Source organism: Haemaphysalis longicornis, unplaced genomic scaffold (genome assembly GCF_048455015.1).
Source record: "Haemaphysalis longicornis isolate Haplotype H1 unplaced genomic scaffold, Haemaphysalis longicornis Haplotype H1 scaffold_7, whole genome shotgun sequence".
Taxonomy (NCBI): Eukaryota; Metazoa; Arthropoda; class Arachnida; order Ixodida; family Ixodidae; genus Haemaphysalis; species Haemaphysalis longicornis.
In genome coordinates, this window is record NW_027526422.1 from 88,058,079 (window position 1) to 88,080,725 (window position 22,647).

The window sequence follows — 22,647 nt, forward strand, 5'->3', positions numbered from 1 at the left end:
GCAATGGCATTTTATTCGATGGAGGCGCAGAAAATAAAACTGCCCGTGTACCCATTTTAGCGCAGGGTTAAGACGTGTTCTCCAATTTAATACGTTGCCCTACAGTACCCCGCACTTCATTGCCTTGGATCAGCTTCGGCGCCTACATAAAAACCCTGATCGCAAGGCTAAGCTTCATACAAGTTCTCAAAGCCGGCACATCGATTCCCGATCATGCCGACTCATGTTTGCCGTGCGCAAGCAGTCACTGCACCATCTATTGCAACCTTTTGTTACTTTTGAACTTGTAATACTGCCACCAGGGTTCAGTGCGAGCGCGTTTGTTTTTTACGGTGTATTTTATTTTTGCAAAAATGAAGTAGTAAGGAATTTTCAATTGAAAGAGCAATGCATATATCGCTTACGTGTCGATGTCTTTTCTCATGTATGCCTTCTTCGAGTTTAACAATGTTGGCAAGTACAAAAATTGCCGTCACATTTATTAGTTTCGAAAAGCTTTGCCTATAAAAGAATCTCGTTCAAGCATTCTTTTAACTTGCCGCACGTGTACTTGGTACTTGCTCACGTCCTTGCTAGGGCCCTTTCAATATCGCTTCGACCATGTTACCACATTTTGTCTAATGAAAGCCTCGTCCACAAACTGCTTCGCTGTTCAAAGCCATCGGACATGGTTGCCAAAAATAACTTCAATGTATGATGATACGAGGGCGACAAAAAATAGACAACACGTAAAGGGAGGCATAACTCTTCTGCCACCATAGAAAGCAAGCACGCGGAATACACAGCAAAATGGCACAATTGTCGCATGTAAACACGTGTTTTCATAATGCGCGAAACCTCCAGCAGTCACAAAAATCAAAACAATATTAATAGAATAGACGTATTCTAATTAGTTTCGATAGGTACTAAATGAAAAAATTCTCTTAAAACTCGATGAAGAGTTTGACGCACATTCAATTTGGAAGTTCTGAAGACACTCAATTGAGTTAGTCTGTTGAGATTCAATAAATGCTCCACGAAATCTATTTTCAAAATATTTCAATGACAATGCAGTGGCCAAAATATTTTTTTAAACTGTACAGGCAGAGTGAATAGAAACTTGATAAGAAATAGTTGGCATTTTTCGCGAATATTCTAACGGTTTAAAAACCATCATAATAATTTTAAAGGTCGGGTTCCTGGCCGCCACCTTAGAAAGAGTTATATCACCCTTCGAAGTGTACACAAAATTATTTTCTCTTTTTCTATTTCGGCATTACATTGAATCACTGCACCAAAATCACTACCGGAGGAGCTTGCATGTGCCAGAAAGATGCACCTGTTTGTGTTTCTACCACAGTTTAAATTCGTTCCTCCAGTGATTTGATTTGCCCTTGCGGAGTATTCTCCTGAAACTTTCTAGAAATGTTTCATTATCTCTTAACTCAAAATTAATCGCGTTTGAAGAAACCACGCCCCAGTTTTAATACAACCAAAATCTCCTAAGTTCAATAGTTCCCGACTGACATTTTTCACAATATATGGTTTTACGCTCAACTAACAGCTTTTAAGGAACCAAACTAGCGGACGTGTTGTTTCTTTTTCTCTGTGCGCTTTTGCGTTTCCAGTCACCCGATGGCTTCGACGAAGTGTTGCTGCGCCTGTCGATCTGCGGTGGCGCAGGCCGGATCATCATTTGTACACTGGGGTAGGAGTAATCGTAACGGAGGCCATTGCTTCCCCTCTGACTCCATTCAATGCCGTCGCCGTAGCTTTCATGAAAACCGTTGTAATTCAGGCCGTTCAGGTTGGCTCGATGACATGCGCTGTACCACCCGGCCCCGCGGTATGTGACCGCGCAATTTTCTGCGTCCTTATCGTGGTCCTGGTCGAAGGTGGTAAAGCCGCAATTGTGACCATTGCTGAGGGCTTCCCAACCTGCGTATTGGGTAATGTAAGTGTAAGGCTGTAAGGTGAAAAAACAGGCAGACTAATGTGGCAACAAGGCAATGTTCTAACACACAGCCAAGTACATTAAGCTACTGATCACGCTAATGTGTCAATATAATGAATCTGATCGGTTTTGTACGAGCACGAAGTGCGCCTTGGATATGAGGCACGTCATTGCTGGAACCGATTAAATACGGGCGGCCTAGATTTTTATTTATTTATTTATTTGTTTATTTGTTTATTTATTTATTTATTTATTTATTTATTTATTTATTTATTTATATACTTATTTATTTATTTATTTATTTATATACTTATTTATTTATTTATTTATTTATTTATTTATTTATTTATTTATTTATTTATTTATTTATTTATTTATTTATTTATTTATTTATTTATTTATTTATTTATTTATTTATTTATTTGCACTTAAATGGTCCCGGAGGGTTATTACATTATGGATGGGCAAACACATCAGCAGCATCGCATAAAATGGAAACGACATGATTATGCAAGGTAAAAATTTCCGACGGCACTCTTGAAGTTGATATTACTGGTAATAGTGGCAATTTTGGCGGGGAGGTTGTTAAATAGTAAATATAGTAAAGATAAAGATTGAACATTGAAAAGTTGCCGTCAGGGTACGTGGCAGATAAAAGGCATTGGGGTGAGAATAGTAACAGATACGATGCGCTATAACTATGATCTGGTTACTGCGGAACAGAAAGGTAAAAAATCGGTGCTGAAGGCAGAGACGAGATATGTGGCGACGGGATTCCAAGGATGGCTGGTAGAGCTGGCGTTGCAATACTGAGCAGCTGGAACGGAATGAGTATGCTGGTAGAAAGAAACACGGAGCACGATCTTGAACGTATTCGATTTAGTGCGTAAGGTTAGCTTTGTGTGGGTCAAAGGCAGCAGGCTCGTAGTCCAATTAAGGGAGGTAAAATGTTTTGTATGCTAATAATTACATTCCACTCCGTGCGGAGGACTGATTTCAGCCCAATAAGCTGAGGGGAAGTTACCTGAATTGGTAAAGTAGTCGATGTGATGGGGGCAAGTTTGCTAATGAGAGATGATAAGACATAATTGCTTGAATGAGTCATTGGAGCTATTGCTGTGTTCTTACAGACGTACATTATTGCGACGCCGGTTGAAAGAAACGAATGAGGACTTCCTAAAGTTCATTTTTATTAGCCATTTCCACCTCCGATCCGGGCGGATATCTTAAACGTTCGCCAAAGAATCCGCACGTAAAAGCTGTTTGCTTACGCCCCAACAGCCAATGTGACCGGTGGGGGATCCTGCGAGTCTGCGCTCACTAGAAAGCCACACTTTAGTTTAGAACCCTTCCTCACCCCTCCCTCGCACCCCCCCCCCCCCCTTCGGCGGGTAATAGCAGTGTAGGGAAATGTGCCAAAAAATATATACCTGGTGGACCAAGGAATTCCCGAAGTGTGAGCTTGAAGAACTCCTCTTCTGACCCAACCTGGAATCTGTTGTAATCAACCGAAACACTTCCGCCTGTGTGGTTCGTTAAGACGACCCTCAGAGCCATCTGTTCGTGACCGCCCGTGAGTGCGTGCAGAACATTGTTTCCTGCGTAGACATCGAAAACATGGTGGGTACATAAACAGAGAATTGCGGTTGTCAGCACGAAATGATGTCGAGGCATGTCTGACATTTGGCTGTATAAGAGTTCTGTCAGGCTTTTTAATAACAAAGCGCAGCGCGCCTGGATTTCCGACAGGCTAAAAACGCATATCAGGAACACATTGCTAGCCAACAGGTCCAGAAAAGCGCTTCTAAAACGCCTCTTCCGCCAAATGCTGTTTCTCTCACGACTCGTGGGTGGTTTATTTATGATTATTGTGACTGAAATTAGCCCTAACGTTGCAACCTGTACATTAAGAAAATTCTGAGTGCCTACAAGGCAAGCTGCTTGAACAATTTTCATGAACATTTTGGCAGCAGCTACCATAAGACAAATATTTCCATTGTGGCTTAGGGAAAAGTTCAGTGTATTCGATCTTCGCAAGTTCGTCGTCCCCCCTAGTCGTCTCCCCCCCCAATACGCTTCAATGTGTGAGACATGCTTTCCACCCGGCGCGCACGGCAAGGAATCTGCTGGGAGGTCCCCTCCTGCAGACGGCATAGATTCGATCATGGGGCTCGGGGATGGCATGCCATATCTGCTCCGTTTTCCTGAAGCTTCTCGGATATTGGATGCAATGGCTATATACCTATTTATTACTCGGGGAAAGGGGCGCCACGGAGAGCCGTGTTCTCCTTCGGTCATCGAGACTCCCCGACGTGTGCAGCACACCCAACGAAAAGTAGCATTAAAGGACAGTCAATGGAATTTTTCAAACCCTTGTTTTTGCTTGCACTGCGCATACTGCCTCAAATAAACACCCTTTTTATAGCTTATCTGGCCGATAAGGCGGTATTCATTTTGTAAATAAAGCCTAAACGAAGAAAAACTACCATGCGTGGTTTGCCGCGGCCGCACCATCTCACAGCAGTGACGTCAATTCAAGGAGGTACGTTACTGGACGATGTCTAAGATTAGAAATCAAACCAGTTTTTTTTTTAGGTTTTCTCAAACAACATTATTGGAATCCGGCGTAAGCGTTGAATGGGCATTCTCGATATCTCAGTAAAGGGCATACCCCACTTTTCCCATGTTGGCGGCTGTAAAATGCGTCAGATAAGCCCACCGGAACGGCTTGGAATCGTAACAATCACTAGCCAAGGCGTACGCACTGGATGAACGCTCTCTGCGTTACCGTAGACGTTCCAATGCCGTGCATTTTTCTCTGATCTTTGGAGAATGCCTTGCTCATGCCTGGATCCTAAGAGAAGTGTTCGCACCAGGCCAAGGGTCGGCAGATTCGGCACTGGCCCCGGAAGCAGTCGGTGCTTATGCCAACACTACGTCAACGAAAACTCGCCAGTGCGTCAGTGTCAGTCTACACGCGTACTGCAATTTTGCTCGTGGAGCAAGGAATGTTACACCGCAAAAATGGTAAATGCAGTATAGAAATCTTTGCCGAAAACAACAACTGAACTTCAAAAAAAATTCACTATCGAGGATTTGAAGTTGCCACTAGCTAAAATAACATACCTGGGGCTCCAGAGCACTCGCCAATAAGCCAGCCATACCTGGGGCGGAAAATTAAAGTATATAATGTGTAGCCAGTTTACATTGTTAGTTAGCTTTAGCATTTCAAGCAGCTTAGATGACTATTTCTTATATAGCACTCGTGCAGAAAACGTCCCCTTAATTCCCACAATATCTCATGTCTAGCGACTGCATTTTTTAGACGAAAAAGCATTCGCAGATGTGTGGTCGTGCTGCCGACCGCTGTGCTACTTCAGCCAGAGCAAAAAGTGCTTTCCGTGCCTGGTTTTACGCTGCACGATAAACGTTTTGGTTGATTTTGTTTCCTTCATACCTATATTAACTTCTCTGAGTCTTCTGCCACCTTCAATTGGCCCTAGGAATTTAAATTCTCTTACCAGTCATCGGAGCACCGCATGTGCGCTTGTGTGACGCGACTTCGATTTAGAGCTTTCTGGAGACTACGAACTAACAAACAAAGTGCACATCCTTCCTGGCACAAAGTGTCATGGCTTCGTTACAACGGAGCGAACGAATTGCGTCGACCCGCCGGCCACCGGCCGACTAAACGCTGGAACGACCTATTCTGTCGGAGGGTCGGCGAGCGGTGCAGTGGCGCAGCCAAGCGAAGCCATCTTGTTTCGACGTCGTAGGAAATGTTCTACGAAATTGCCAACGAGGATGCAGAGACGAGGGTAGCATTTTCGAATTGATTCTTCAGTGGAATAAATTCGCGTAAACGCAGCGAGAGTAGTCGAAGCATGGCCTACAGACTACAAACTACAATTTCCCCCTAAATGCCGCAATGTTTAGAAATCACTTCAGTGTCCCTTTGACACTGCTTGCGCTTCACAACCGTGTAAGTGTGAAAAAGAAGAAAGTATAGTTCGAGTCAGAACTCAGTGGCGGGGGCAGGTCTGAAATAACCGCATCCCTATGATGGCATTGGATTAGCGCGTGTGTGTATTAAGTCTTCGCTGTGTGCCGCGTAATTTTCGTTGGAAGCTCCTCGTGGAATCTTCAGCGCTTTCAGTGATGTTTGCAATTCAATTGCAAGGGCTAAGGGTATTAAGATGCATAACATATTTATACGTGTATCTGCTTATGACAAAGAACAGACACATGAGACCCTCATAGCCGGGGAACACACACACGAGCTTTAGACAGTCAGCAGCCTCTGCAATCACAGATACATGGAGTAACCAGCGTCTCCTCCGTCTCATCACAGTACTCGCATCACCTCAACTTCCGAGAGCTACTACACTACTGTAAAATGTTCTTGGAGCACTCAAGTGTTTTTACCGGCTTTAAAGGCAAAACCCGGCGATACTTACTTCTAAAACGGTACATTATTTTGCGCCTCCTTCTTCGCTTGTCTTTCTTCGTCTTTCGACGCCAGTTACCTCGCCAGGCGCCCTTACTGCGACATCTTTTTTCGTTCCTTTCTTCGTTCTCTCTGTCTTTGCCTTTTCACATGAATTACGTCAGCAAGGTTACGTGCGTACGGCACAGCCTCACTAAAATCAAGGTAATGCGAGGCTGGTGTCCATTTCTTCGACACACCTGCCATCACATTTAGGTTTCCCGTGGCAAGCACTATTCTACAAACTTTAACATTTACAACTCCCAATTTTTTCAATTTTGTGAAGCGAGCCCCTTTTATGGCAGCATTTGTGCGGAGCATTTATTCAGTGGAGGGTGATAGACCACAATGGCTGTATCTTTTGGATGCTTGCGTTTGCTTGCCAGAGTTTGAAAAGGATGCGGATATTTGTTAGATTATGTGCTTAGTCTTAGCTGCTGATAGTGTTTATATTGTGTTATAATTGTGTATCTGTTATATTATAATTCTATTATAACTGGTTTTCTTACATTATGTCCTAATTTGATTGTTTTCTATACATATAACGAAAAATATAGCTCTGACAGTATCACCTCGGGCTGCGGCTGCGTACAACCGGGTTCAAAATACTTCGGATAATAGGAGTGCTTTTCAGCAGCGAAGCTGATTAGGAAATCATATTTTTTGGTGTCCGCAGTGAAAAATACCAAAAACGTGTCCCGCGCGTGCGCATGAGCGCCCGCATGTGAGCGCAGGCCTAACGGAAACCGCCCAGCAGTTAAAAAAAGAAAAGCCGAGTGCTTGTGTGTGCGTGCCTCCCGGCGAACGCCCAGCGTCCCTGTCGCACGTTTGTCAAGCCAAGCATACTCACTGAGCGAGATTGGCCAGGATTGACCAAAAAAGAAACTCCAGCGTTCGCTGTAATCCTGGCAAAACTTGCTTCGAACCAGAAAGGCACGTCACACAGTACGTTCCTTCAAGGTGATTTCCAGTGATTATCACTTCCAAAAAATGAAAGAAGCTCACACTTACAGCAACTATGATGTTTGAAGGCCGTTGAGGCAGCGAAGGAGGAGCAAATCGGTGGCAATTGTGGACTTACACAGTCGTGATGGTCGTGAAGTTGCCTACAGCTTCGCTACCTTCAAATCTTAATCATTAGTGTGAGCTTCTTCCATTCATTATATTTTCACTCTTTACGTCATCTGAATTTTTTCTGAACACAGAAATGCAAAAAAGAAAATGGTTTTTCGCAGAAGGCAGTTGAGGCTTTGGCCTCAAAGAACTGAAATCATAATAAAGAAAATAATAACGTCTAAGGAAAGGGTAAATCTGTGGAATAAAGACTTCTCAAATACTATCATTGGTAACACGTTTCATATCCCCCAACATTATTCAGCTGGAGGGAAATACCTAGTATCTTTTAAGCAGCACAGATGTACACAAATGGGGGTGGCATTGCTAATTACAGTAAAAAAGTTATTGGTTCCTACGAAAATACACAACACTTGTGCAGCTGTGTTAAAGACTGCGTTAGGTGAGAAACTTCGCCAAGAAAAACAGAGGATGAACTGTCATCCGTGATTTTTCTTAGCACATAAAAATATCGCTCCCTTCCAGAGACATTCTTTATTGTTCCTACAAATTTGCAGAAAACAGGAGGTGTGGACTGCCGCGTCAAATGACATTTAGGAATGTCATATAAGCTAAACAAATTTAAGTAAAAGAGCTTATTATGAATCTGAACAGCAAAAAACAACAAAACAAAAATGCACCGTCTTTCTACAACCACGGTTAGGTTTTTGGCAGCTTGGTCTTTTATATAGGTCACTGCATTACCAATATAGAACATAAATATGTTTTCAAGAGCAATGATCGTTACGAAGAACATCTCTTACAGAATGGTATCTTCCTACCTATCCAGTGTTCTTTTGCTGGATCGCCGAAACCCCTGGCATACTCCGTCCAGTTACGGTAGAAGTAGTACACGGGATTGCCGAACTGCCCTCGCCTCTGAATGACCTGCAAAAACGGCACCAGTACGCAAAGGAATATTTTATTACTGTTCCTGCTGCTTATTTCAGTTGGTAATATTTCACTCCGATGACAGAGCGCCTGTTGTTGCGGAGCATGAAATAATATAAGGAGCAACGCCGGGAAGGTCAATAACTCCTAGGTAATAAAAGTATGAACAATGCGAATAATACATATTTGTGAGACATATTTATGGTTACAATACTTTCGGCGCCCAAAACCGTATTATGAGTCTGCTTACGTGGAACTATTCTGACGTGTTTTAGCTTTTCAACTTATCAAGAGTGAGGGGTTCAACGTTGTTTCAAGGACTGGTCTTGTTTATTTAACATGTCAAACTTTGGCATGCTTCAACTGTGCCAGTAAGGTTCTAGGTGATGATATTTGCGCGTGCCAGATGCGCTCCTTCTTCACGTCCGCATAGGTTCTCCCACAGATATGTCTTAGTGCACCCAGTGAATCGTGTTATACCTCTCCGCTTCTGCTGTAACAAGCACTGCAGACTACTGTGCACCTTCGATCGAGTGACAACATATAGAGTGAAGATAGGTACAGCAGTAAAGACTAAAATTGCAGCCCTTACTTAACAAAGTACTCTTGGTGTGCTGGCAAGCAAGTCTGTGAAAAAAATTTAGGGGACTCCAATATTCTTCTCTTGCAGTGCACAGAGCTACACGAGCGCCTTTACATAAATTATCAATGCTGAAGCGAATGCATTGATACATTGATTTGTGTTAGTTACCCAAACATTTGCAAAAACACACCACACAAGTGTGAGCACATTTATCATGAAATTAGGCAGTCATCCGCTTGAGATGCAGGTGTGGGATTCGGGTATACCGTATTTTTTCTATCGTAAGGTGGTCACAATTATGAGGAGAGGATGCAACTCAAAAAACAAAAAAGAGTATATTCCTAAGGTTCCAATATACGGCGGCGAATGACTTTGCAACTACGTATTTTGGATGAAAAGCGAGCCTTAAATTCGAATAAATACGGTTCTTCCGAAGTATATAGTCGTTCGCAAATACAAAAACTTTTTTTAAACTGCTAGATCTTCCCTCGTATATCTGTAATAAAATCACAAGGGACTGAGACGATATAGGTGTATTAGAGAAATAAAAGGCTGTTTGTGTGGTTTCATGCAAACCCGTTGTCCACCATGTATAAACATTGATTGTATATTTTAAAAAACCCTTAATGATACTTGAGATTCCGAACTTGAAGAATGTAAAGGAATTGTACCCGCTTCTTTCATATCACAGAACTTTGGGATCAACACTGTAATGACACTAATAATTCATTCTGTAACCTGCCACTTCGGTCGCTCTATTTTGCAAGAACTAAAGGTTTCAAGGGTTGTAGCCATACAGAAAAGTGTTCTGCGGAACTATTTTTGCATTCCTATCGCAGTGTTGGTAGCGTTTTGAGAAGTAGTGAAATTCTGAAAATAGGCTATCATAAATTGTAGAACGAAATGTGCCCGGACAAACATAATGTGGGCTTTGTAATAGTAAAGGTTTGGAGAGCGGCGTTTTTCTTGCAGTCAAGAAACAAATGCCTTATACATTAGAGAAAAATTGTCGTGTTTTTTTGTTCAGGAAGACCTTGAAAAGTCAGACATAAAATATTTTGCCGAAGCTTTTGTTGAATAAAACTCTTGGGTTTTAGTGTAACTGATGAAAACTTCCTGTATTTGAAGAATTCAGCTCACCAAAAATTGCAGCAATGATAGAACTAATATCAAATTCCCCAGGAAGACGACTATAGTTTAATTATCCTATTTGCACCGCAATCATATGAAAACGTTAGGGAGACTCTAATTTAAAATTGCGCGCAGTTTATAGAAGGTTCTGATTTTTCGGGTTAGGCGTGCAAGCAGTTTTAAAACAGGCCTGCAATATGGTGCCGGGCGAAGTTTGTGGCTTGTATCTAGGGGGCTACAAACCGACGTTAATGGCGCAAACTATGCACTTTTCATTGCAAGAAGTTCCTATTTCATGCTTTTAGGTTTTAATCTTCCAATTCAGCAAAACATGTTAGACACTATTTCTTAATATCCAGTCGTACGAGTCGAACGAAAGCCTCTAAACGACCGCACTCGTAGATTCTCTGATAACTCATCTCTGCCCGGCTTTTGCCATTTTAAGACAGCTTGGATATTGCATACAAGTAAATAGCAATTGTCTTACATCCATTTACTGTAAATGCTTTGGGTCATCTCGCATGAGAGACTGCTTTCTACTTGCGTCAACAACAACTCAGAATAACCAAAGTAGAAATTTGATGCGCGCCGATAAGAGGAATAGGTGCTGTTACGATTCAGCACGCCGCTAGCCTGTTCGCATGTGCTGCAAGTTTGGTGTAGTGTGGTGAAGTATTTCTTCACTTCGTGAGAACGCTCGCCCTCTTCAGACAAGCTGCGAAAAGCAGGGGCCACGTTGAGACTTGACTCTAGAAAGCTACTCCACTCACCGACATCTCCTCTCCCCCTCTCTCAGACCCGACGTGCGCCGGCTATCACAAGACCTGGAAAAGGCGTTCTTGCGTGTGTGTGCACTTTGGCTGAGACGTGATCAAAGCACTGCGAAGGTGGTGTAGCCGTTGACGCTTCTGTGTATAAATTACTCCCTTTGGGTGGCTCATTTTAATCGACCTTTGGGCTGAACTAAGAGCGGCGTTCACCGCGTCGGCTCCATGCTTTTCCTATATCTTCTTTGTTCAAATCTCGCCAAACAGTAAAACTAGTTAAGGTTGGCTCTCGGCTTTTTGTCGTCAACACCAAAGCAGCCCATCTGCTCCCCGCTTGTCCACCACGCTACCACTACATGACGGAGACGACGAGGCTCAGTACGGGGACGCCTCCGCCAGTGTAACAGTGCCATTAGATGATTTTATACAACCTAAAACGTTCGTATGTCATTGGTGATGAAGTTATTTATGCATTCGTTGACCTATTTGTATCCAATGCATGACAAAGAACGTCTTTCTATATGGGTGGTCTCAGCTGAAGACTCAACCAATGTGGACAAATTCTATGCGGCCAAATTATGTAGGCCAAAATTCCAATAAAGCATCACATTCTAAACCTCAACATGAATACAATCAATGCTTACAACTTTTTCACCAGCCCACAACAAAGTGAAGCATTGCTTAGAACCTGCTGTCACTCTAAAAGTAGCTGGTAGAAACTGACAAAACGAAATTCGCAATACCCTCACTAGAACAATTTGGGACAGCGGTAATAGTATAAAAAATTGTCGGCGCGGTTAATGAAATTCTAGGTTGTTAACTACACTAACAAAGTACTGTAAACATGCAGGTATTTAGAAAGCTCACAAACATCTCTTTCTTAAAACACCCAACGAGATTGACCCTTACCTGCGATAAGATCGACTTCTGGCCCAAAATGCTTTCTGTTATTCTTCGTTTCAGACGCGTGGTTTTCGTTTTCGAGTTCTGTGTAATTGCCTACATGGATCGTTAGCTCCTATGGACAACACGTTTTTTACAACCATGAACCTCATGTTGAAAGTTTCTTTTGACTTCGTATGTACTGCCTAGCTGATTTTGTGTTCTACTCAATAGTTGCCTAGGTTATTCCTCTTGTGTAAATAGAAATTGCCATCTTGTCCATGCTGAAGTTGTGCCCTATGTCATGTCTGCAAGGGCGGCATTGTAGTTGTCCAGAACGAATACAATTAAGGAAAAAATTAGTTGGTTATTCATCGCCGTAATTCGCACAAAGCACAGGTTTCCGAATGTTGATTCCTCATCCTTGTTTGTGCGAAGTGAGTATTCTATTTAAAGGTCATCTTACCAACAGGACTGTTATCGTACATGACAAAAAAAATGCGAAGCAGGGGTTCATACTCCACAGCCAACTTTTACTTACCGTCCATCCTCCATCATCAGTGTCCATGTCGCAGTATACAATCTTTCCATTTACGCCATTACCATTGGGAAATATCGTGTAGAGTCCGCTGGCCGTCTGGCCTTCGTGCAGAAGATCGCTGCAGTGGCGTGGCCGTAGGCTGCCTAAAGAGGCAATACAATTATTTTGCCGCGCTAAGTATCGTCAAAATGTCAGTTATGAAACATGAAGGAAACTCCCTGAGCCGCACTCAATGTCTGCACGAGTATATTGATAGCACCAGACCGATAGCACCTACACAGAATGAATGAACAACGGGTGGCTGTTTTTTAGGGTACCCGTCGGGTGGAGCGCATCGACACTCCAGCTGACCTGGCTACTGCTGCCTGCGCGGGATTTATATGCCAGGCCATGCTGGCTTGTATGGCCCTTGATTGCCAACCGTGTCGTCCAGATAGACTATTTGTCTTTCTTGTCATGTTTAAAATCAAGCAGGATTTTGTGGTAGGAACACCACTTCATTTCCGCTAGCCTACCGAGTCTCAGTACTTTGTATGAGCGTGTACAAATCACAACCAGCTTTGTAGATAGCGATCTGCCCATAACAGCCGGTGACAGTGGCAACTATAGATTGCCGAGAAACTTTTCGGCACTCTATAGTTGCCACTCGAGGGAGAGATTGAAAAACAAATTGCCAGCTGTTATCTATGCTAAAACTTGGCGTTATACCTAAAGTTACGCTGCAGTCTCACAGCATCAACCGGCTACCCACTGGAAGAAATCTATTCCCTCTACTTCAAGCTGCGAGTACCAATGGACGTCGCACGACCTCAAAGAGAAACGTTCACCCCAGACCCTGTATCTGGCAATTGCTGCTGCCATTTTAGCGAGCGTTCTTATACCTGGACAGTAGCATACCATTCACACCACATCGGACAACGGAAGACCTCGAAGCGAAACAATAGTCATAAGCTCGGGAGGAGACCCCGCAGTTGCTACTGTTAGCCGAAACATCTGGTGTCTCTCAACCCGAAGTGGTGTATTTGCGATCACTTTATATACCAAGGCATGTGTTCTACTTTGGCAGCATGCGCTGTGGTTCGCGTAGCCAAACCGTCATTAGTTTTCTGCATCTATGGTGCGCACTGTTGGTGGCGTTGCTTTTTTTCAGAGGTGAAGTCACGCCATTGTGCAGTTTTCTGTGATTAAGGTGTGGGATCGAATGTTTCTATTTAATGCGGCACCGCTTCCCAAATAGTGTCGAAAGGTCCACTTATTGGCGCGCATCGAAGACACTGCTTATCGATCGCAGTGCGCTGTGCATCTGCAAAACACACAAGATGACCACCGAGACTTGGCCACAAGGGTGCAACTAGCCATTTACGGATTAAAAAAGAGGACCAGACAAAATCACTGCGATTGTTGGCAAAACGGTGACAAGCCTGTATTGGCTTGAATGGGCAAAACGTATTTGCAGTGAGCGATTGTTTATCCGCTCCCGCTACGTGGCAAGCTTGGCCTATCTGTTAGACCCAGTCGAGCCGGCCTATTACGATGTTGCGTACCAGAATATGACACATTTTTTTCTGGTACGGAGTACTGTACTGCCGTTAATTCATGTACCCTATTTTAACAACACCCGCATAACAACTGTGTAACACAGTACAATATCCATACAGCCATACAACCGTATAGAACCGGTTCACGAAAGTACTGTTCCACACGAATCAACATCGCCTTTAGATGAAAGGCCTTAGGCAAATATAGTTAAGGAATTTACATTCCTTCAGAATATTTCTTTTGCCGGAAAGCGATGAGCTGTGATTTAGAGGAGATTTATTGAAAGGAGTCTTACCTATTCTTTTTCAAATTACAGGCTTTTTCAAATTACATAAAACGGAGAAAAAAAGAAAATTTTAGTTTCTAATCCAGCATAAACTGCATTAGTTGGAAATTACGATGGGTGATATTCCTAACGGTCCTGGAATGAGGGCTGCTATCTTGAAGTACCTTACTTTTAGCCTGGCTAAGTCATTAAATTACTTTGAAAGTAGAACATTAGACCACAGACTGCTAACTAATATTTCCCCAACTTAGGGGTTTTCATTGATACCCAAAAGCGGTAGCGCCGTTGAAGTGAAAACAGCTCGACAACGTATTTCACAAACGCATAATTGCGTATATTGCTGCGCTAGTGCTTTATAGAAGGCCATGTGGGTGTACATTTACTGCCGAATGTAATTTCAGTACGTTCAGATGAGTGCAAATTTTGGCAAGCCCCACCAAATTACATAGTCCCGCAAACTGTTTTTTCTGCGTGTTTATTTTGGCCGACGGCAATAGGCCTGTTTCGTATGGAAATGTCAAAGCCTGCCCTAGCCTCCTTTCCCTTGTCATGTTTCTCTCGCATGCCGAGAGGTCGCGGTGGGAAGTGCCCTGAATGAGCAAATAAAGATTGGCTGGTCAGGCGTAGTCGGCAGAGGTATTGGCGACTCGAAAATCACGTGCTTTTACCTGTGTCCATTAGGGAGCTTTTACAATGCCTACTCTTGGCTGTCTAGCGGTGGCGAGGTTACTAGTGTTGAAGAGAGGCATATAGCCTCTGTGAAGAGGTTTACCGTAGCTCTCAAGCGGAATGCACTTTCTTGTCTTGTTTTTTTTTTTTACTTTAGCAGGGTTTTACAAGCTCTGAGACAGCCTACACAACCACTGTAAAGCCACTAGCCGTATTGGGCTTTTAAAAGAGCGACGCCAAGCAAGAAGCCACCACCAAAAAACAAGGGTGGTTTCCAAAGTTTGACGGTGGTGGCAGGGTGTATTGATGCGGGTATTCCACTAGGCCCTTTGTGTTTGTATCATTACCAGTATACTTACATTTTACTTGTGAAAGACCTTTCCCAACTTCTTTCGAATTTCTTGCGGCTTGCACGATGGAGGCATGTAGCATCGAAGCACCAAAAACAGTACTCAGGTACCAGAATGCGTAGAGACCCAGGTACACAGAGCCTCCTAAAGTGAACTTTTCTGGAAACAAAACAGGCGTAGCGGCTCACTTTAAAAATATCCCCTACTAAAATACGTTCAAATCAACAATGTTTTATTTCAACGTTTCTTAGAACAGAATAAATCCTAAGTGTGGTATTCGGTCAACCTGCACGACACTAGGTTGTCTTCATGGTCAACGGTACGCGTTATGCCTAATGTATTCAAAGCTGAAAGATTAAACCATGTCCTGAAACGTATATACCTCTCGAAGATGTTAATGAATTAATTCTTACCAGAAACAGGGATGCACGCGAAACTTGACCACAGTACACAAAAACAGCCAAAATCCAAATACAATGGCCGCAAACCCAGAACTAAAACACGTCTGCCAAAATCAAAACACAATGATCGAAGTTAAAATGAAAACCATCGATCCATTCCCCACGAAACCCTTTCCAGTCGCTAAGCATTACCTCAAAGCTAATGTTTGGTACACAATATTGTAGATTGTTCTTCTGCGCTTTTGGGGAATGCTTACGTCCTTCAATGGCGATCCACTCTTCTGCTGAGCGAACCATGCGCACGCCCTCTTCATGGCACACTACAAGTTAAAAAGACCCTGCAACACTTTTTTCAACAGTTTTGAAATATTAAATGCTTGCGAAACGTAGCCACCCAACACACCCAGTACTTAGGTAAGCGTGTCGCAAAATACATCAGCCAAACATTACTGTAGTATGCCCATGAGATAACTTGGGAACTCGCTGAAAACATTTCTCTCTCTTTCCCGGTCTTGACGTTCTTCGACCGCTCGAATTACATCCTTAAGGCCATGCAGTGGCTGTTTGCCGGTTTCGCCGCTTTTGTACAAAAGATGTAGTCACGTCGTAGCGCGCAGTGTCAACACCTAAGTATATTCTTACCCTGTGGTTTTAGGTTAGTAATTATTCAACCAAGAGCAGTCATGCACCCGGCTTATTTACTGTCGCATCAAAGCAATTTATTCGTGCTGCTGCTGAGCACTACTTAAAGGGGTACTGACACAAAATTTTGATGGCGAGATAACTTTGGAGATAGATTGGTATAAACACATGTGCATTATCTGCAAAACATAAGCGGCAAATACGGCCTAGACCATATTTAAAATCAATTTTAAAGTGTGCGAAACGCTACCGAGCATCCAGCGGAGGACCTCGCGCAATCGAAATTCCCTGGATATTTTGTAAATAGACAACATCCAAACATGTCACGAATTTGTGTTTGCCGCTTCCGCACTGCAGGCATTTTTCGCCGGATCGCTGCTCCAATTGAAGGTCGGATCTTCTGCTCTCGAGCAACACGCGACCCGACCGTTGGCGGCGGAAGCGCCGAGATTTCGTCGGCTCATAGGGCATCTGGCCGCGACCCAAGTTCTACAGCGGTTCCAGGAACTCTATTTCTTATTTCTTTTTATTACACTGGCCGCGAAAACACGCCTGGGACACGAAAAGTGCTCTGAGCGAGCCGCCCGGTCCCTGCGCAGGCGGCGGCCACGGCCGCGAAGTGGCGCAGGCCGACGCAGGTAGCTCGAGCGATACCTTGTTACTGCTGCACGAAATGGGGCCCACGACCCAAACGTGGCAGCACGTATGAGAAAGGATTTAATGATGCAATGGCGGGGTGTATTAACAATCGTCATCTGCACCGTCTATGGTATACTCGGTTACAACTCAAGAACGGCACCACCTCATGTAGTGTATCACTCCGCCAAAGCGCCGGACCCGTGTCGTCAGTGCGCGAGCGTTTTGAAAGGGGTTTGCTATGAAGGCGTGATATCATCTGCTTTGTCTCGCGCAGTTTGTTTGTCGTCACTGGAGTCGTTTATAAGCATATTAGGTCCAAACAATCACGGGAACGGCTCACGCCATGTTCAAAATATTCCCAGTAACGCCCTACTTGCGCCGCGCGGAAAAACATCCGGCTACGGTGATAAGGCACAGCGGCAACTTCTGGTGAGGGTGGAATGTGAGGGTACCCATCCAAATGTACATGAAGAGAATATTGGGCTTTCAGAAGCCCTAGGATTTAAGGGTATCAGAGAGGAAGCTAACTTCAAGGCTGTCGAGGGGACGAAAAGAAGATTAGAATGCTGGTGTACGAAAAGCAGAGAGGGGAATATTGCCTAGGACAGTTACCACCTGTAACAGGGAAAAGATAGTATTTCGGGCCTAATAAGCGTTAGTGCCTGCCCTAAGCAGCGCTAGTATTAAACCAAGTGTGTAAAACATGGTTATATTAGTCCTTTTTGGTAAGATGACATGTCATCACCCCGCTTCAAAGGGGAAACCAATAGGAATCATCATCATCATCATCATGGTGCCGTTCTTAAGATGTCACCGATTATAGTGGCAATCGAATATCCGCCGCAGTGCTAAGCCGACCGCATCTGTAGGCGCACCTGTAGGCAGACCAGCCGGCTGCTCCCAGCGCGCATCTTCCCACCCACTGTCTCTAGCATCACGCGTCGTCATCTAGCTGCGGCAGCAATTTGCACTCGCAGCGCCTGCGTAACGTGCACGGTCGCTTTTTCATTAAGCGGCTCACGAGATCAGTACTGGGGGGCATTCGCAGAAACTGCCGGCGACACGGCTTCGGCAGTGGTACTGCAGCTCTGCTCTGTGGCATCCGTCCGAGCGTCACGTGGTCAGCTTTGTTTACACAAAATCTGGCGTTTCGCGGCACCCGCTGAAACCGTAACTGCGACTGGGGGCATTCAAAACGCCTCTAATTAAACAACCGTTGCACGCTGAAGCAAATGGTGTTTCCACATGTTATAGGTAGGTCATTAAGTCATATCGCAACAAAAAAAAAACAACAATGCAAACTTTTTCTGTCAGTGCGCCTTTAAGGTATGAATTATGAGATAATTTCTTCTCACACTCGGACCTCCAAAACCTCAACAATACTACTAAGGTTTTGTATTGAGCAAGACACGTGCACCTCTGCACTAGGTGCTGCTTGTTATACTTACCCATTTGTAGAGCAGCCATGGTGCCCGGCAAAGAAGGGTGCTGACGAATGGAGGTAGAATTGGTGGCCCAAAGAGCTTAACTGCAAGCCGAACACAAAGGCTGTAGCAATAGCTGCAACGCTCACCCCTAACGCATCTTTTAGTGAAGGTACTCACAGCACCAGAAGAGCCTGCGTAGCTGATCCTTTCCAAGAGCCGACTCGAGCTCGGTTGAAGATCTTCAGCCGATATATAGGAGGACGAGAAGGCGGAACTAAACGGCTCTGGCAATAGAAAGCGGTGAGTGTTGGCTGCAGGAAAGTAAGCGCTACACAGTTGTCGAGAATGTGGGCAGGATGTCACCCCACTACAAAGCGGAAGTACCGGAATGAATACTAAAGCCTCACCCAAATTTCGTCGTCATAGCTGCAGATGATCAAATACAAAAAAGCGGTAACCTTCTCTCTGTGTATCGCAGCAGGAGCTCACGACACCCTGCTGAGGAGTGATAAAAAATGCACGGTGCTGTTTGTCATTTTGAACGCAAAGAAATAGTAATGCGTATAGCACTCTTTGCCGAATACCCACAAAGCCAGGACCGTGTACATAACACCCTGCATTTCCACAAAATGCAGATATCGCCGAAGTTCTACCTGTAATACCTTTGATGGCATAAATGGAGATAACTGGTCGCACAAAATTTTGAAAAACTAAAAAAAATTAGAAAAATATAAACAATTTCAAAAAAAGGCAAAACGTGTAACGCCCTGCATTTCCACAAAATGCTGATATCGGCGAAGTTCTACCTGTAGTCGTAATAATAGCGTAAATGGAAATGAATGGGCGAACGAGATTTTGAAAAACTACAAAATAAGAAAACTGAAAATTACAAAAAAGCGAAACATGTAAGGCACTGAATTCCGCAATGATGCCGATTTCACGAAAGCTCCACCTTTAGTTGTTATAATAGCGAAAATGGAGATAATTGACCTGGCATGATTTAGAAAAACCGAGACATTTGGCTGGAAAAAAACTCACACTCAAGACAAGCGGTTTAGAGAATGCTATGCATTAGTATATAACACCCTAAATTCCTGGAGGTGCTGTTCGTCATTTTGAACGGGAAGAAATATTTTCCCCGTGGGATCGTTTGTTTGTCTTCTCTCAAATATAGTCAAAGCGCATGACGACATAAAAGCTATTAACCCGTATCCCACCTTCACCACTGGCCTGCTACGTGAACATGGTCGTCAGCCATCACGGCGGGGTTTTCGAGGAAAAAAACGATCGTTCATTTCAAGTGTGCAATAAAACATTTCTAACGCACCCGGCCTAGCAGCTCAAAGAACATTTCAGCGTCCAGATGATGTCACGTTTGTTTATTCCGGTGTGTATTTGGCACTCTAGAACATAATTTCAAGGGGGGAAACTACGGTAAGATTATAGTTGAATCTAATCGGTATCGCAAAGCACACTTTGCGGAGCTAAGCACCTCGTAGTCCCTTTCGATTCCAAAGTGAATTAAAAAAATAAAAAATAAGCTTCTTTTTCATGTCCAAACAAAAACGATAAACAATGATGTTCCCGAGAGAAACTACAAAACATAAACAAAATTTGTGTAAATAGAGCAACCGAGTAACGCCCTGACTTTGGAGAAAAATGCTTATTGGGGCAGTGGTGATATCTAATTGGTGCAATAGTAAACACGGGGATAATTGGTCCACTGGAACTAAACATATCAATATACAAAAAACGCAAAAATAATAAAGGGTGAAATAAAAAATAAAAGAATATTCATCTCATAAACATCCCCCTAAAACAAAAGGACACTTACAGATCCCTGAAACAAGACGGAAACACGTGCAAAAATACCAAAAATGGACAAACAAGGTAGCTTGCTGCATTTTTACAACAAAATGTGTTATCGCTGGAGCTAACGCCTGTACTCGCTACACCAGTGCCATTTGAGATCTCAGTGAGCATAACTAAAAGCAAAAATACCAGTTGTAAGTGTAAACTAAAGAAATTAAGGGTATGTATGTGATACATCAAAAATAAATAGCTTCAAAAGCGCGACGGAGACCCGACAAATACAATCGCAAAAACAGGGACAAACACGTAATTCCCTGCACCTGCTCATATTCATATGGCACGATGTTATAAAAGCTATAAAAGTTATAAAAGCGTCAGTGAAGATAATTGCTAGAACAGAATGTTAAAATGCAAAGCCTACAAAATATAAAACTACAAACTTCAAGAAGGGAGGCAAGGAAATCAAAACAAAACGACAAAAAAACCCAGAAGATCTTTAAAAAAAACGGATGGTAAAAACAGCAAAAATGGTGAAAGCGGGCCAACAGTGTAAGGCCCTGCATCCTGGCGGAGTTCACACAGTTAATGCTTATAACAACGTAAATGAGGGAGAATAATAAATCAGCTCCGTAAAGTGTCTTTTTGGAGCAAAACAGCACAAAATTTGGCGAAAAAGAAAAGAAGGAATTCACACAATCTAATCTCTCCTTTTTTTCCTGCCATCATCGTGCTGTTTTCTTTTGAAGTACCATGTTGCAGAAGCGTCTCGTAGCTGCAAGAGCGGTGTGTTGCTAAGCAGAAACACGACTGCGAAGTTGTCTTAACCTTAAGTGCCGTTGGTACGGATTAACGTCAGAGTTCGGGCAAGTGGGTACTCCATTGAAATATTGCTTAAAGTGCGAACAATTAGACGACGGGCGAAAGGAGTGGCTGCACGGATAGGCGCTTGTGAGCGTAGCCGCTCTCTTTCATCCTTCGTCTAATTGTTTGCGCTGTAAGCATATTTAGTTGGTAAGGAAACAGTAGTCAAAATTTGGTGGCAAACAGCGCGAAAATACAGGACGAAGGAACTACGAGTACATATATCGTCTGGGTACTCTTAAACCTGCTCTCCGGTGTTACCGCTCGGTTTCACGCCAAATTATGTACACACTGACCCGAATTTCATCCGTGTTTCATAAATTATAAACTATTGCCCCCTGTGTGAACCTTCAACCTTGCTCCGCCGAATATAATGCGATGCAGGGCAACAAAATATAAATTACTAACCCTCGCTTCTGTCATTGAAACGCTACCCCAGCACATTTTACTAGAAAAGCTTTAGGTCGCTTTCCATGCTTCTTTATTAAATGAGAAACATAACTTATTGTGCCAAAAAATGTGGTGGTCCGAGTGACGTGTTATACGTCTGGTTACAAGTAAAACGCTTTTTTATACTATTATTAGAGCTAGTTCTTTTGGCGCGGCTCCAGTGCTCCATCATTCTGTGTGAACACATCTAGGACCAAGAACCAAGGGAAAGTCGGACCTCAGGGTCAAACTTTAAGTGAATACATTTTCCACGTAGCGGGCTTAAATGAATACCGACGCCGCATTGAGCATTTTTAACAGCCGAACGGGACATAGGTTTATTACACGCGCATTGAGGGAAAGGTGTGATAACCAGCATCGCAAGAAAGGTGATAAAACGGCCTAAAATACCACCAAGAATGAGAAAATTATGCCTCGAATTTAAAAGAAAATCGGAAATACCTGACGTCACGAGCATTGTCACTGCGAATAACTCGCGCATAAATGGCCGACACCACTCCCCCCGTTAGTGACAAGGACATCGCAAGCTGCGGCACCAGTGCCGCTGAACTCGGCGGATGTTGCAGCGTCCGGTAAGAGATATCTGAGTGTGCGTGTACGCGCATTGCAAGCAGCTCGGAGGATCATTTGAGCCTGATGTCATCGAACAATTTGTTCTTCAGGAATGCCCGCACAGATAAGTCAGCCAGGTAGCGCTGCCTGCATTCAATTTTGTGCCAGTCGCGAATGCAAACAGCCTGGAAAAATAACAGTTTTGGGTACTTCTTGAAAAGACAGGCACGAAGATGAGCACAGATAGGCGGTGAATGGCTCGAAACGTCGAGTTCTTGCCTCTTCTCGTCAATTTTCGAGCTTTGAATCAGGAAGGGACAAACAAAATTAATCTCTGGCACTACCACAACACGTGAATGCAAAGTGGGACTTTTTCATCGAGGAAATGCTTGGAACTCACAATTTTCTGCATGTACACAGCGACGATGTGTACGCAAGCTACACACAGGCCACCGAGGATGAGTCTGTTGACTGCAAATGCATGCCCCGTGATCTCCTGCCGAGCTTTTGTCGCGCTTGTTTCGCGTCGTTGAAGCGCTAAAACATCTAAAACAGCGCGTTTCTTCTCCCGACGCAGTTTGTAGACAAAAGCGACCCGACTGAAGGCTCAAAACAGTACAATTTTCTTCTCGCTCTTCAAAACAACCGTAGCCTGCTCCTTTTTGACAAGACATCTAAAAAACTTGATATTT

General features: G+C 43.6%; 1 protein-coding gene across 1 annotated transcript; it reads right to left on the minus strand.

Annotated features, from left to right (window-relative positions):
* Positions 1 to 1,299: 1,299 nt before the first annotated feature.
* Positions 1,300 to 15,265, minus strand: LOC144146050 (techylectin-5A-like). Its single transcript, XM_077677979.1, has 5 exons — positions 15,181 to 15,265; positions 12,328 to 12,470; positions 8,315 to 8,420; positions 3,364 to 3,531; positions 1,300 to 1,917 (listed from the first exon to the last, which is right to left on the minus strand). The coding sequence occupies exons 1-5, from the start codon at positions 15,251 to 15,253 to the stop codon at positions 1,547 to 1,549; spliced, it is 861 nt and encodes a 286-aa protein (XP_077534105.1). The 5' UTR covers positions 15,254 to 15,265; the 3' UTR covers positions 1,300 to 1,546.
* Between the last annotated feature and the right edge of the window lie 7,382 nt (positions 15,266 to 22,647).

Coding starts and splice junctions, on each gene's coding strand:
- LOC144146050 (XM_077677979.1), bottom strand. CDS start 15,253: ATGCTACATGCCTCCATCGTGCAAGCCGCAAGAAATTCGAAAGAAGTT. Junction 12,471..15,180: donor AGGTCTTTCACAAGTAAAAT/GTAAGTATACTG, acceptor TTGCCTCTTTAG/GCAGCCTACGGCCACGCCAC. Junction 1,918..3,363: donor GGAATTCCTTGGTCCACCAG/GTATATATTTTT, acceptor CCCAATACGCAG/GTTGGGAAGCCCTCAGCAAT.